The 16,591-nt window shown below is 32.3% G+C and overlaps 1 protein-coding gene across 2 annotated transcripts in view; it reads left to right on the top strand.

The window, feature by feature from the left end:
• Positions 1-5,539: 5,539 nt before the first annotated feature.
• AQP (aquaporin) overlaps positions 5,540-16,591 on the top strand; it is a 14,916-nt gene continuing 3,864 nt past the window's right edge. For both annotated transcript variants that reach the window (XM_085951951.1, XM_085951950.1), the window contains exons 1-5: positions 5,540-5,801; positions 5,934-6,133; positions 9,800-9,983; positions 13,437-13,559; positions 15,822-15,973. In XM_085951951.1, coding sequence (XP_085808077.1) covers positions 6,083-6,133; positions 9,800-9,983; positions 13,437-13,559; positions 15,822-15,973 — 510 coding nt within the window. In that variant the 5' untranslated portion in view covers positions 5,540-5,801; positions 5,934-6,082. The remainder of the gene's footprint in view (positions 5,802-5,933; positions 6,134-9,799; positions 9,984-13,436; positions 13,560-15,821; positions 15,974-16,591) is intronic.

Below are 16,591 nucleotides of genomic sequence, written 5' to 3'. Positions count from 1 at the left end.
AAATAATATCCAAATCTATTTTATATGTTCAAAATGTATCTGTAGATATAGGTAGGATCAAAATCTTTGTTAAGAAAGAACGTACCTATGTTTACCTACGTAAAAATGATTTTGCAGTAAGTCTTAAATGTTCATTTAAATATTAAATAAGTAGCGGTCAACTACTTCGGGCCTTGTCAGCATTATTTCGACAATGTAAGATTTGGCTATCGCATAATCATCCCACGCACGCGTGACATTCTTCGACGGGGTTCGACTGCCTCAGGCTAGATCATCGAAATGCTTGAAGTTGCAATAATACAGAGGGCAGCAGATTTCCCGATCGTAAACTATATCAACAATGACTACAGAATATTCATGTATATAAATAGCGAGTCATAGTTGATGAGTTACCCCCGTTTCAGACGGGACACCGGTGTCGCGCTCGTATATAATAAGGAGTCCTTTGTATTCGAATAAAGGAGCCATTGTATTATGTTTATGAACGCCCAGAGCTAATGAGTCAACGCATAATTTCGCGATATAAATTAGAACATAAAACTGGCTGCGGTCATAAAAACATGTGTATCGGCGGCTTGAGAATGTAGCGGCCGACGGAAAAGTGCACCATACACGCTTTGACTCATTAGCTCGGGGCGTTCATAAACATAATACAAAGACCCTTTTATTCGAATACAAAGGCCTCCTTATTACATACGTGCGCGACACCGGTGTCCCGTCTGAAACCGGCCTTAGTCGTAGTATCAATTTTAATATCAGTACGATCAGTAATCTTCGTGTCGGTCAGATATCAGTCTCCGCATCGCTCCGCACAGCATTTTCATCTACCGAGCCTCGGACCTCGGACTAGTAACATAACTATTGTACTGACTGTTTAGGTTTCAATAAAAACTTGCTCCTCCGTTCATGGGAGCAATCTCCAATTCGAATTTCATCTCAAACTAACAGCGGTCTCATCCCTTTACATTACAGCGAGAACTGCTAAATATATAAGAATATTACATTGATAGGTTATTATTATTATAAGCGGTCCATTGTGCTTTATGTGTACATATAATATTTAGCACTAGCATTAAGGCTTTTTTACACGGGATTAGTGCTAATATTAGTTATCAGTAATCGCACTGATACCGCCACGTGTAAACAGGCCGAATTTGTAACAAGTATCGGAATTAGTGCGAGTAGCGTCTACTAATGATTAGTACTAAGCCCGTGTAAACAAGCCCTTATTTATAATAATTTTTTATTTTATTAATAATGATGTAGCTTATATTTTATTGATTTTCATGTCAACACCACCTTGTTGTTATTGATATTATAATATAATTTACTCTAAGTGTAGAGTCTAGCTAGATTATAATGTATTCATAGAAATATATTATATTTTAAGTCTGGCGTACCTACTTAAATAATATGTAATAGTAAATTAGTCGAAAAGATATTGAGGATATTAGGAAAAAACACAGTTTAGCTCAGGTCGGTTTTTATTTTAATTTTAAGCAAGGTTCATAGTGTCAGTTTTTAATAATTTATGACAGTATTAAAAAAACTGCTCGTCGCAAATACGTTGCCGTTACGCATACGTCGCATACTCAGATGGTCCAGATGTCTACAGCATATTTTTTGACGTAAACTAATTCAACACCATAATATTATATTAATTACTTATATATTTTTTTTATGACAGTTAAACTTAGATAAAAATAAATGTTTCATTCATAATAAAAAAAAATCCAGACAAAATAAGATATGGTAAATAAATTCATTGATAATCACGAGTTTTAAAATTAATCACCAATTGATGATATGTATTATTAATTAATATTCGGGACAAGAAAGTGTGACACTAAAATCTTTTCATTCTGACACGTTTATAGCGTCATAGAAAGCAGCCGTGCACTTATCGCGGCTTCATAATTCAAAATCTCCTTTTATTCGACGATTGTGTATCGAAAGAATATTTTATTGGTACCTTTCATTAATGAAATTCACTAACAATAATAATAATATGATATTAGATATAACTAGCTGGATTCCGGTTACTATTTGTACATATTCTAAATACCGTGCATATGTTGTATACGGCGGAGTTACAAATTTTTGGTGTTTATATACCGGTATTTATCGATATGAAAATACCGGTATTTTTGGTATTAAGAAAGTAGATATACTTCTTACAAAAAAAACTCTATATAAAAAGAATGAATCATTCGAAACACTTACAAAAAACTACAACATACTGGGCGGAAAAGCTTTCACCTTTGGTTTTGGAAGGAAATCGGCAAAAGCTATAGCTATAGGTAGGCGGCAAGAGAGCCTCTTGCCATTTATGACTCGGTAGTGTTCAATATGAAATATCGGTATTAATTCGGTATTGCAATCCCTAACTGACATGACCTGGAAAGACGCAAGTTGACTGACGAACGACAAGGATTCTTGACTATGTGGCGATCGATGGTTCCGTGAGAATCAAGCAGTGTCAGCAAAATCCATAACATACGACTCAAATAAATATTATTTATTTAAACATTGTTTAGTACGTGCATTTTCGTTGGATACATTTTTCACACATTTGAATTACTACTATAAGCACTTTTTCACCTCAGCAACATTTATTAATGTTTATTATATTAAAAATGTATTTACTCACAGAGGCCTGAGATACTCAGTGTAAGCATTTTCCGTCGTGATGGGTTCAACAAAAAAGGCTATCACGATGAAACAAATCCGTATCGTTGCATAAAGGCTAAACTATCTGTCCCCTCATTGTATCTCAATCGTGTAGGTAACTGTCACTCTGCCTCGGTCTATCTTATATCATGTAAAATATTGTCTATATGTACCTATGTAAACTATAGCTGTCAATTTTGTAAACAAAACTCGCCACCTCCTTCAGCAACTACAAGTCTTCATATTTCAGTTCATACGTCACATACAGCCAAAACTATATTATTATGCTCTAACTAAGGAACAGACTTGGATTTAGAAGAAGATACTAATTAGATAATAATATCATCATAGCCGCAATGTATATTATTAATTATCATCTACCTTAAATGATTAACAACTGAATATATATAATGCAATTAATAATGTTGTTTTTCTTTATAATAAATAAATAAAATAATGATCTAAAAATGTATTCTCGTTTTTTTTTATAAAATAAACATAATATTAAAAGTTCATGTTCAAGCTTTGTAGGCGTGTTTGACTCATTCTGAAGATGTTCGTGGTATACCATGATATTGTGTAGTATTTTATAAAAGTCACGTAGGAATAGAATGGTTTAAATATAAATTAATCACATGGCATGCCAACTTTTCGCGTGATAACCTTGATATTCTTTGTCTATTATATAAAAATCACCCAGTGATAAAAGCTATGGTATGTATGATCACGCTGATAAATAATTCTAAATAGTATGTGTATACATATTGCTTATTATTCTATAACTGTAAGTTACAAAAGTTTGTAAGCCTATGGAAATTATATATGAATAGAACATTCGAGATGAGGTATTCGTATCCCTTTTACACATACATTTTTTTGTAATCACATAGTATGGCTTCAGTATTTGTAAATAGTAACTTATCAGTGGCGTGCGGTCCATATATGCTGTGGATGGGGAGCATTCCTTAGTTATTTAAAGCTATTCATTATGATAGTATAACCAATAAATAAATTTAATGACACACTAACTACTCGGTATTTTTTCCTATGGGATCAAAGGGTCTAGGACGATTTGGCGCCGGGACAACTGGACGCCACGCAATTATAAATTAAATAGACGTTAGGTACTTATAGCTACTTAAAAAAAATATTCAATATTATTATTTATATTTAAATTATTATATTATGATTTAATAGTCGGTGAGAATTTTAATATGCATATTTAAATAATGATTTAATCGTGCATATGTTTAAGTTCCAACGAAAAAAGAGTTTTTTTATTTTATATAATGCCTTAGGCATGGTAATTCTCAATCCGTAATAAAAAATATTATGTTAAGAGTAAAATGAATTAAAACTACTAAGTAGTAGATAGAAATTAATTAAAATTCATCGTCTACGTTCTGTATACGTGTCTACGACAGTGCGGCGTCCAATTATCCTGGCGTCCAGTTGTCCCATTCCCTGGATCAAATGCGGTATAGTGTGAGATTGCTATTTGATAGTATCTAAGAGATATACTTTAATTTGGAAACAATGAGAGCAACATTAAATGAACGTGTTAGTACAAACAATGTATTTAAAATTGGAATATCCAGCTTGACAAAAATGTTACATTTCAAAACATTCCTTATGTTTTAGAAGAGCTCGCCCATTCTCAATAAACACAGTCTATTATATTAATCTTACTACCAAAGGCAGAAAAGTTCCATACTACGGCATATTTTTCTCAATGAGAAGTATGATTTACTCTAACTCATAGTCAAAGGGATGGTACAGGGCAGCAGAGGCGTGGGTAGAATGAGTTTATCTTGGTTACGTGTCATATAGTAAGTCAATGAATTTCTGAGGTTTTGTGAATCTGATACGACTGGCCTAGGATAGGAAGGTGTTAGTAGGTACTGTTTGATCGCCAAGACGGCAAGGAAAAGTTAAGTTAAAATTAAAAAAATTAAGTCTTATTATTTCACCCAAATTGAAATCAAAATTAATTATAGTACTAGTATAGTACCAAGGAACACAAAAAGAAGGTAACTAACCTTCTGGGTGTGGCTGTAAGAAGGTATAATTCTCGAGTGTGAATAAAATATGTGAAACACACTTACATACGTGTTAAGTTAAGCAATATTATGTTGTTTTCAATATTTACCTACGTCTGTATCATACTATGCATAAAATATTGCCACCTAAACGAAGTTCAATATTGGTAATATTTGAGAAGGAGGAAGCTTTGTATATCTTGCGTTTTAAGGCTTGACGTCATTAGGCCATTGCTTTCAAATTCTTGGTTAATGACGGTTGGATTCGCATTTCTATCTTATTATTTATTATGTTGTGTGGATATTACTTTCTGGTATTTGATTGAGAGTACTTCATGTGTAAAAAATATCTTAATATAACGAACGTCAAAATATTATATTTTGATCATTTTAGTTTCATATAAATTACCTACTCGTATTTATTGTTATGTTTAACTTTAATTTCATGAAACTATAAAGTCACACATTTACATTGTATATAATAATTGTATGTTGGGTTACTTTATTTAGCAAAAGTTGCTTGAAGTGGTGGTTATTTTATTAGTATTTTTTCATTTCGTCTATTAAGATTGATGTGAACTGGAAATGCGCTGTGTTGCATTAATACAAACAAGTAAATAAAAATAAAGTTAGTCCGGGAGAGCTTGCAAAAAATAAAGCGCTCTCATGCATCGTTCGCGCCAAAATAGTCAGACGCCGCCACATGCGACGCTATTTCAGACGCGTCTCTCTCCTTCTCGCAAGCTTTTTTACTGTTTTCTTTTTCATTTTGTGTATGTTAATTTTATTGCGGGGACGGTATAAAAGATGCGCGCAGCACGGCTCGCGGCAGTCTCTCGATCACGACTGGTGTCTAAATAAAGCCCGCATTGCCGAAGCCATAGATAACGTTATGTATGCGTATACACAGATTATGTCGGATAGTGTGGGCAACCCGCGGGAGTTTTCTTCACTTTCCCGCGCAGCTGCGTCTATTCGCGGGATTGCGAAAATTCGCGTCCGTCGCGAACCACAATGAAAGCTTGTTTGTGGAACTCAAACTGACCTGAAGTCGGTCACGCGACACCAACTTTGCCGACAGCCGAAACAGCGGTAAGAAAAAAAATGAATTACGTAACGAATTACTTAAATGCATGCATAAACTTTCAAGTAATTTTGTAATACTTGCGCGTACTACTATTTTGTACTCGCCGATTGAATCTAATCAAATTTTCGTGTTTACAGTTTGTTTTGAAACATTCGAAATGACCTCCGAGATGAAGGTATAGATATTATACACGAGATTGATTGAAGGAAATGTTTTATTCGTCCACTGTACGGTAACCCAGATTTGTATAATTTGATCGAACTGAAAACATAAAAAAACACTCAAAATGAAAATCACAATCGATGTGTTGGGCATCTTTTTAAAGATAGTCATCAAGGTATGTAAACTTTATCAATTAATAATGCATCTAACGGAAAGATTTAATAAACTTGACAATATATCAGTCGATTACTAAAACAGAAGACCATAATCATTCATCTACCATTATGACTATTACCAAATAGCGAACTTTTTCTTGCGATCAGTGTTAAACTTATGTGCCAGAATTACCGGGAAAACTTGGAAAGAAAACAAAAAGTGCAGTTATAGTGTGTTATATTTAGAACTTTGTTAAAAATATATCAAGCAACACTCTGGGTAACCGAATCAAGGACGTGATTGACGGTTCGCATAAAAAATAGGTGTTAGAAAATTTTGAAAACTTATGGAAAGAAAATATAAAGCAATGTGTCACTTAATCGGAAAATGGCATCCTGTCATAACAATAATAAACATGATGCTGCAGTATTTATTTTTAGAATCAATAATGCACGCTACAACATAACAAATAATTGATGTTATACAAAAACAAGTAGAAACTGTACAAGCTTTAAAGTATGACATTTATTTGTTATTTTTAACTATATATATATAACTCATAAGATATATTAAACCTTATTTTATATTGGAAATAAATTATGTTGTACACACACAGCAATAATATCACAATCACTATTCAATACGACTTAAATATTGAAATGACCGAAACATGTCGATATATTATACGAAATTTTAAAAGCACAGGTATTGGGTAATTATATATAATTAAAATTAGGCTCCCTTTATCAACAAGAGGTACCTAATCGCGTTTACCGTTACATATTATAGTTATCAGTTCTAACTTATTGTAAGTGAGATTAATTACTTTAAATACAATATAATATAAAAATATATTTAAAATAAATTATGCGACTTTTCTTGTGTTTATGTACGGTAGGCTGGAATTGCAGATAGTAAAGATTCAAACCAAATGATAATGTAATAATATGACAGTGGCTGCTAAAGATGAAAGATTGACCAAAACTAAAAACAATTATTGTGATGGCGATTTAAAATAGTCATTTTCTTCTTACGATAAATTTGAATCAGGATAACGTCTAATCGTGTATTATTAATATTAAAAATGTCGAAGTATCATGTTGTATAAATAATATATTTTTCTATACTTCATAATATACGACAACAAAGATTATAAATCCCTTTTGCATTGTAATTATTTAAATATAGTTAAAATCAATAATAAATATTATTTTCTTAATCTAACAACTCTCATGACGTATAAAAACATAAAAGTATAATATCCAAATAAAAACGTAATTGAATGAATTAAAATGTAATAAATAAACTTTATTAATATGTATGACAGTGATGAGCAACTTACCAAAAACTTTTGTGGATTTTTTGCATAGCGACCGACTATTTTACAAAAATAATTTTCATTCTTAGACATAATATTATTATGGAAAAAATCTTGCTGAATCGCATGTGGCCCGCGGGTCATGAGTTGCTCATAACTGTTGTATGTGTTCATAGTTACAATATCATTTAAATAAGGTATCAGTGTAACTACTCAAACAAAATTTTAAGTTATAAGACATAAGTATGTTGGTATTCAGTAATCCAGTTAATTCATTCATCGGGTATTATATAGCATCTACATTATGGCAGATAACAATATTATTATTAACCATACAGTATTTTGTGTATGGTATATATAAAATATTCACAACATTTTATCGACATACTGATTTACATGTAAGTGCATAATATTTGTACTCATCGATATTTATACACTTACCTCCTAACAGTTTTATACATCGCTTTGATAATAATTATTGTAATCTTTGTGTAGAATAAAAACATCTGTAAACCGAAGAGACTGATTAAAACACAACGTAGATAATATTATATTTTTGCAACACATCTATAAATCAATGGGCCACACGACTAGACTCATATTGAGTTCAATGATTGAGTAGGTACAAACAACGTTCATTGTCAATTATGTATTATTGCTTGGTAGCCTTGCACGGTAGTGGACACATCGCAGTGTAGGATACATGTTTTCCACATTGCTCTCACTAATAATCTGATAGATTTTATACTGCATCGGTTGATTTTATACAAATCGGTCGTGTTTATACCGATTTTGTATGTATAATTGGTGCCATATTAAAAAAAATACTATCCGAGCCAGAAACGCGTCCAGTTGAATTAATATCGGGCGATGGAGTCAAATCGGATACAGGACCTTATCGATAATAATACAAAAACAATAACACTGAAACATTAAAAAATAAACAATAGTGATATTGACTTACTGTGAGATTTATTGTGATAATATTTGTTATTTGGGAAGAAATTTAAAAATCATTGAATAGTTTTTTTTATAAGTAAGTACACCTAAATCAATATTATTTTTAAAATAATATTGAAATTTTAAATAAAATAGGATCATACAAATACTACATAGTATTCACCCACCATGCATGATCATTTAAAACCTGTTATAATATGTCACTTTTAGCTTTACTAACTTAGTTTTACTAACTGTCAACAGTTTAAGTAACTTTGCAATAATTAATCAGTCACCTAATCTAATCTATAAGTAAATTTAATTATACGTTATTTTGACGTACCTAAGTATCTAAATTCATAGTGCACTCAGTAGCCGGTTACTAACACACAACATTATCATTTTCTGAATCATTACTAGATATCATTTTATATGAAATACGGATTCTGAGATAATTTTTCCGTGCATTAAGCATATTGTTATCAGAAAGAACTTTTTAAGAAAATCGTATTGAAATTTCAATGATTTTCATTTGCACAATTTTATGGAAAGAAACATTTTTTTTCAATGTGGGGTAAGTTAGACTTATTGTAGTTAATTTAACAACGTGACTTATTTACAGAATAAATACATTTTAATTATTTTTATAAAGCCTCTATTTATTATTTTTTTATTCAACGATAAATATTATTTAAAACTTCACTGATAATTTAAAGCTCTTATGGTCAAAATCAGCGGCACTTTGATGTGACGTAGAAGACGCAGTCGATTCGTCAGAAGATTTTAAAAGGGGGCGTCGAAACAGTTCAAACGAATCATCAAAATATTAAATTATACCTACGAAAATCTTAAAAATATGCGTTATTCTCACAAATTGAGAATAAATTAAAATACTACCCAAAGCATGACAAAATTCCTCTAACTAATATCAAAAGGGCCTATAATACAACTACTCAAACAGATATTACGTACTTGTACCTACACAAAAAATGTAAACCACTAATATTATCATTATGTGACATCACTCTTCAATAATAATTGAACAGGGAAGACATTATTATAGTTGGAATGTATGGCTTTTATTTTATTGTTTACAGTAGGAGGCCTAAAAATCAGTTAAGTGTCTCAGGCCTTCATTTCCGTAAACCCCTTATCATTGTCATTTTCCAAAATATAAAAGCATTTTATTTTATAAAAGCGAGTTAAATAAGAACGTTAACCTTGCTGTTTTCCTAGACTCAACACCATCATTTATTAATTTACCAAGAAAACAATCATGGAAAACGTTCACGTGAAATATCAATTAGTAGGTAGTAGTTTTTTTGTTTTTCCATTTTCATAAGAGATGGTTGTATTAAAACCAGCACACGCGGGGAAATGTATAAAAGTTACTGTGCATGAATTCATAATATTTTCCAATATTTTCAGGTAAATAAGATGACATTTGCACCACTTGTGGTGTCGACACTGTTTATACTTTTGACGTCATTGCTGGCGCACTGCGCGCGAAGAGCTGTCGCAAAGTTGGTGAAGGAACCCTTCGTCAAGTCACTTTTCGACGAAGCCATTGCAACCGCTGAACTCTGCGGGTGCTGTTTTGAATTAATTATAAGTGAGTATTTTATTATATTGTGAGTAGCAATCATACCACTCAGTATTAAATGAGTGACACACTTTAATACGTATGTTTTGTTCTCAAAACAAAACGATAGAGCGATAATAATCGTCAGCATTTCCTCAAGTCTGTTATTATTTGTTAATTGCGACAATGCGCTGCATTTGTACAAATTGGAAAGACAATGCATGAATCCACACTTCGTACTACTATTGTCACGAGTCCTTCACTCGACGTAGTCAACCGTCATTCCACTCGAATCATGTCTCTCATTTCATTAATATAATCAATCTCTTGATTACATCGATCTCACCAGTACATTATTACCCGCGATTATAATCTCACGCTGTCATCTTAAAGTAGTATTGTATTCTTGTATAGATCAATAAACTCTCTCCACGATGCCTACAAGCAACAACGATTTTATCTCCTTTACCTACCGCAAAAATTTGTTATTACCTAGAACAGCAGGTCTATTCTATAAACAAGTCTGCTTTAGGTCCGCTATGGCAGCTAAATAGGGTAGGAAAGTATCGAATTATGAACTCTTATTGTAACAATTACAATAAGTTAACCGTCGGAACTGTCAAAACTGTCTATCTCGGTCTAAAATTTATCACAGCCAAGAGAGGTGCTGTTGAAAGATAGTAAATAATTTAGTTATAATTGTTACAAAAAGTGCTAATAATTCGATACTTTCCTACCCTATTTAGCTGCCGTAGCGACCAAAAGCAGCCTTGTGTATAGAATAGACCCACAGCTGGTGTTAAAAACATTCAGGATATTCTTTTTAATTGATATTTATCCTCCCCTCCAATTTAAAATGTACATAAAAAATATTTATAAGACAACTTTTTATATTTTTTTCATCACAAAACTCATTAAACTAATTCAACGAAACAGACATCATCGCTATGGAGAAAACAATATTGAATTGTTCAAAAATATACGGTTAACTAAACTCCGAACGTTTAATGTTAATGAGGCGGAAGGTCACATTTTTCTCGAGTAAACAGAATAGAGCCTCATTTTAGCCGTGACACGCAAAGGCCAGCTCGAAATAGATGCATGGTTAGTTAGATAATAAAATTGTGATAGTTAATCAATATTTTGGTCTGATCTTTCAGTGAAATATATACCCTACGGACGATTTCCCAAGGGACTCATTTACTGGGAGAGAAAATTAATACAGACGTAAACTTATTAAAACCGAATGCAGAAAAACCCGAATTAGTACCAATTTATTATACTAATATTGTTTAAATTATGCATACTAGATAAATAAGACAGTTCCATATACACCCACGGTGGCCGCGCGGCTTAAGCGTTGGACTACCACGCCGTGGGTCCCAGGTCCGAATCCTGGGTCTGGCAAGTACACATTGTTTTTCAATTTGTGTGTGAGTCAGAGTATGGACCTAATAGGTTGAGAAAGCGGCTGACATCCATTTCTCGTAAAAACAAAATCTGCTAATACCACAGAACAGATAATAAATAGAATACCAATAGGCTATATTCAATACGCCGCATGGTGAAGCAGGCTTTTGAATGTGTGAGTGTCCTACGAAAATGAAGCACGCATTATGCACGTGCAATAGTGTGTGTAATACACCAACATTAAAGGAGCGTAAATGCATAAACCGAGAGCAGTTTTTAGTATTCGACGCTAAACGTATTCTAGACACGTGTGTAAGTTTAACCCGGATTCATCCTTACTCGAGTCGGTTACCTGCTATCGCCTTAAGCCTCAATTACATTGAGCTTCTTTACGAGCTGTTTATTGGCGAATTTAAAAGCGGGCGTTTCTCGGTAGAGTGTTTACAACCTGCTTATTAGCTTATTCGATGATTACACGGGGCGACTTTACAGGCAGATTGTAAATTCGCCAATAAACAGCTCGTAAAGAAGTTCAATGTAATTGAGGCTTTACCCGTTGTGTATTTCAGTTCCCATGATTTCTGAGTTCCCTGGTTAATACAAACCTCTACTCTGTGGAAGCCCATATGATCCTATTAGGTTCGGACATGGTCGGAAAATATAAACTAACATTATTTCAATCATCAATGTATCATCATCATCAGCCTGAATCTATCCACTGCTGTATGAAGGCCTCTTCAAGCTGCTTCCACGTCTTTCGGTCCCGTGCGTTGCGTTGCCACATACTTCCGCAGAACTTTATCATTTCATCGATCCAGCGGCCTCTAGGTCTACCTTGCGGACGTTTTGTACCTCTTGGATACCGATGGATGATTAAATTTGTCCAACGATTGTCTCTTCTCCGAGCTATGTGTCCAGCCCATCTCCATTTGAGGCTTTTAATGTATACCTCAATAATATCATTATAATAATGTTTAAATAAATGAAATCCGACAACATAAGAGGAAAACACGAAAAAGACCGAAAACATAATCTTGATTGACTCATTATTTTAGTGCATTATTAAAAATACTTGTTGAAATTAAAGAAATCATTGTTTTGTGAGTATACTGAAGCTTGAGTAGATATAAATAAATGGATTTCATGTCATACACATTTAAATTTTTTTATGAAATCGATGTTTTTTTTTAAATAATTATAAAAACAAAGTTTTATCAATTTATCAAAAAATATCAAAAATGTTGTACGTTAGAGAAAACTTAATAAACTAATCAGTCCCACGATGGCCGAGCGGTAACGTCTCGCCTTATATTGACGCGGGTCTCGCGTACGAATCCCATGTCTAACAAACTCGCATGTTGATTTTTTCAATAGATGTTTGGACCTGGAGTATGGACCTAAGAGTGTGAGCAAGGGGTTAACATCAGTTTTTCGTAAAAACAAGCATTTGTTAATACAATCTTCATTCTATGGAGGCCTATATCATTCTCTTAGGGTCGAACATGGTGATATGTGTAATAAACTGAAACATTTAATAAAGTTTTTTTAAATTTCGAGTTTATCTTTGAATTTAAATTAAATATTTATTTTTACAATTAATGTTTTTAGATGCCTAGTTAACAAAAATACGTACCTTAAAAGGCAAATTCTTATTGACATTTATTTAATTGCATGTGCCGTAATTTTCTCACTAGATATCACTAGAAATAACTACACACCCTTTAATGATAAATTGATCATCTTATCACATTAAAAATAACATATTATTTGTCACGTTAGTATGTACCCAATATTTAAATATTTTTTTTAATTTAGTGGCTAAGTATTTTAAGCATGACGACAACATGGCTGGAGACGTTGGCATCGGGTTCTCATTCCTGAATGCCATTTACAAAAAAGCCGATATTAATTATTTTATAATATGGCTATATTAGCTCGAATCTATGAGGAAAATTTACTCATAAATTTTAATAATAATAGCTACATTAGTAATGCATTGCACATAGCATGAAGTAATTGCTAACGTGTTAGAAAAATAATACCTTTTAATTTAATTCGTTTTCCCCATTTCAGTTGCGGATAATTTCGGAGTCGCTACATATGCCATCTTCCTGTTCCTGTTGACTATCTGGTGGTCACTTAATTGGGGCGATGCCACAGCCTGTCCATACACTCACCTAGAAGACTATATTGAAGGTGAGCCAATTAAATTAACCACGACTCAAGAGGTAAGGTGAGTTGGTAGGTTTATGCCTTTACGGTATACCGGACTATCCGTCGCAAACGTTAGGTTTTGTTAAATCTGACGACGACATCAGGCACATCATAGAGCTTGTAGAGATCATGATAAGGCATTATTTGATGATTGTTTTATATTGAAGAAAAAAAATGCTAATACGTTAATTTTAATATGATCAAAATATGCAATCATAAATCTTCATTTCATCTTCATCAGCGAACATTGCATCCGTAGTTAAGCAATATGCACTACCATCGAAACTTGCAATTTAGAGCAACGGCTTGACTTATTAGACGACCTTGGCTCATGATTATAGCAATGTCGCCAGATGCCATCTCTGCATTGATTAGGGGATCCGATCCGAAATAATATTCATAATTTAAAAATCATGACAATGGTGTTTACTAAATGTGAGATATTTCTTTTTTGTTAAAATAAATAAGTCATATATTATGTCGGTACCGGATATAATCTTTTGCAAATTTTCATGTTTTTATCTAAGCTTGTGATCTAGAGCTTGAAAATATACTAATCCCGTAATCCCGGAATTGAAAACTCTGTCCAGACTTGCTATCTCTAATTTACTGTGCTAAACACAATAACATAAATCAACAAATGTAATATTCAATGCCAAACCACACCAACAGAAGTTTATTTTTCATCAATAAATGAGATCAGTCGTGCTGATATATTTTTCTGCTGTTAAAAATTCAATGACTATTAATTCCACTCATTTCAAGCCTATTCGAAATAGAATATACGTACCGACTGAGTATTTTAATATTGTTTAAAACTGACAATTCTTGATAGAAAGATATTGCAAAATAAAATACCTCTTATCATACGAAACCGGACCTGATCACCAGTAAATTATAATGTGGTATATTAAATATAGTATAATATTTTGTTTTATTTAATTTAGTAGGTGGACATAACTTTTAGTGGTATTTTATAAAATTTCCTGTTTTAAGTAGATATGGTGCCGACGTAAATGGCTTTAAATATTATAATTATTAATATTATAATCCCTGACCTCATGTATAAACTATATTATAGTCGATTGGTTAATAATACATTTGAAGACCACAAGCAAATTTCATTCCAATCCATTTTTTGTATTAAATGAACTGTTAATGTCATATTGTGGAGAATTTTTTGTGTAAAAACATTTTCGGAAAAATAAATTTGTGTCCTATAAAAACGTGTTTCTAATAAAGGTAGGTGGTCAGTATTTTATTTTTGTCGATTGAGTAAATTTTCAAATAAATGGTGGTGTTTATTAATCATATTTTTATGTTAAATAATTGTAAAAATCGTTTAAAAATTATAGTGAAAGATTAATTGTAACAACTATTCAGAATTTGAAACTTTAAAAATCGATTTACTTACTCAAAATGATACAGATGTGACATAAAATGATATTTGCTTGTGGTCTTCATTTATTAATCATCCATCCAATTTTACCAGGTTTTTATTAGCTCGTATTCTTGTTTGTCCGGTACAGATTTTTTCTTGTGTGTCCAGTACAAATTTTTTCTTGTTTGTCCTAGATTTGTATTAGACGATTGAAGATTTTTAACTAACTTCCCGACTAGCTAGACATTTGAAACTTTTAGAATATATCGAACATCATTACCTACAGTTCAATCTTTTAATACTTTTGGCCATCTTTAAGCAGAATTGAATTCATTTTCAGTTAATTCTGTTATGTATGTTTCGGAAAAAAATCGTTAAAAGTAATATTTACTGCTAAGGGGGTCCTAAATTATTAATATAACGTGCGTTACTATGGAAATCAATATGAAATGTCAAAATGACACTTCAGTATTCTATATTTATTCAGTATTTCTATGAAGTACAAAAAAAGTATTTATTAATACATAGAATTGTCAAGTTTATATGATTAACAGAAAATTTAAAAACATGGTATATATAAAGTTATTTTTATCTTGTAATTATTATGTTATAAATTTAATGTATAAATAATAAAAATAAGTGGTAGGTTCATATAAATAAAACTTCATTTCACTACTGTGTAATGTATAAGGGGCGAAACGAATCTATTTCAACCCCCACGAAAACTCAGAATTCGAGTGGATAATAATTAACGTTTGCTGTTTTGGGACTCAATTTTAGATTGTTCACTCTGAAGATCAAAACAGCTATTGACATCGATCAAAAAATTGTAGACTATCATATTATTAATTTTATTTCCATAGGTAGATCAGATTTACGACATGTGCTTCTCAAAGCCTGGGCTGAGTTGACAGGCGGTTTGATGGTCTTCAAATACGTTCAAATGTACTGGGCTCTGGAAATTGTGGAAACCCATAAAGACAAAGCTTATGAAGATTGCAGAGCTGATCTTCAGGTAAATTTGTGGAATTATTTGTCTATTACCAGTTGTTTTTATACATACCTATCTTTATAAAACATTTTGCAATAAGAAAAATTCTGCACATAAAAATTCAACAGGTTTAGTGGGACTCTATATCAAGTCTTCTACGTCACCATGGTCGTTTCTGGAACTAAAACCCTTCCACCACGTTTGATTTCCGGCTACTACATTCCCCGTGCTCATAATTCAGTGTGTGTTCGATATCGCGTCGAGTTTTATTAACATTAAAAATAATATTGAAGAGCATTATTTTAAATGTATAAGTATTGTGAGGAAGAGAAACAGAAAATAAAAAGCTTTCAATTTCTCTCAATAGTGCCAGAGATAGAGTATCTGCTATGACAAGTCAAAAGCTCTCTCAATAGCGGCTCTCGTGGTGCACTGCGTAAGGCGCTGGCCTGTCATCAGAGAGTTCCGGGTTCGATTCCCGGTGAGGACACAACATATTTATGTGATTTTGTCAAAACCTGTAATTAATTATAATAATAATAATATATTTTTTTATCTTCTTAACATGCAAGACCTTGATATAGATATCGACTGTGTTTAAGAAAAAGTGCATAACCCTCTATGTGCTTTTATTAGATATTA

Source organism: Rhyacophila brunnea, unplaced genomic scaffold, assembly GCF_057557595.1.
Source record: "Rhyacophila brunnea isolate RB1 unplaced genomic scaffold, BYU_Rbru_1.0 scaffold_3, whole genome shotgun sequence".
Classification (NCBI taxonomy): Eukaryota; Metazoa; Arthropoda; class Insecta; order Trichoptera; family Rhyacophilidae; genus Rhyacophila; species Rhyacophila brunnea.
The sequence above is the reverse complement of the archived record's forward strand: the minus strand, read 5'-3'. Positions and strand labels throughout refer to the sequence as shown.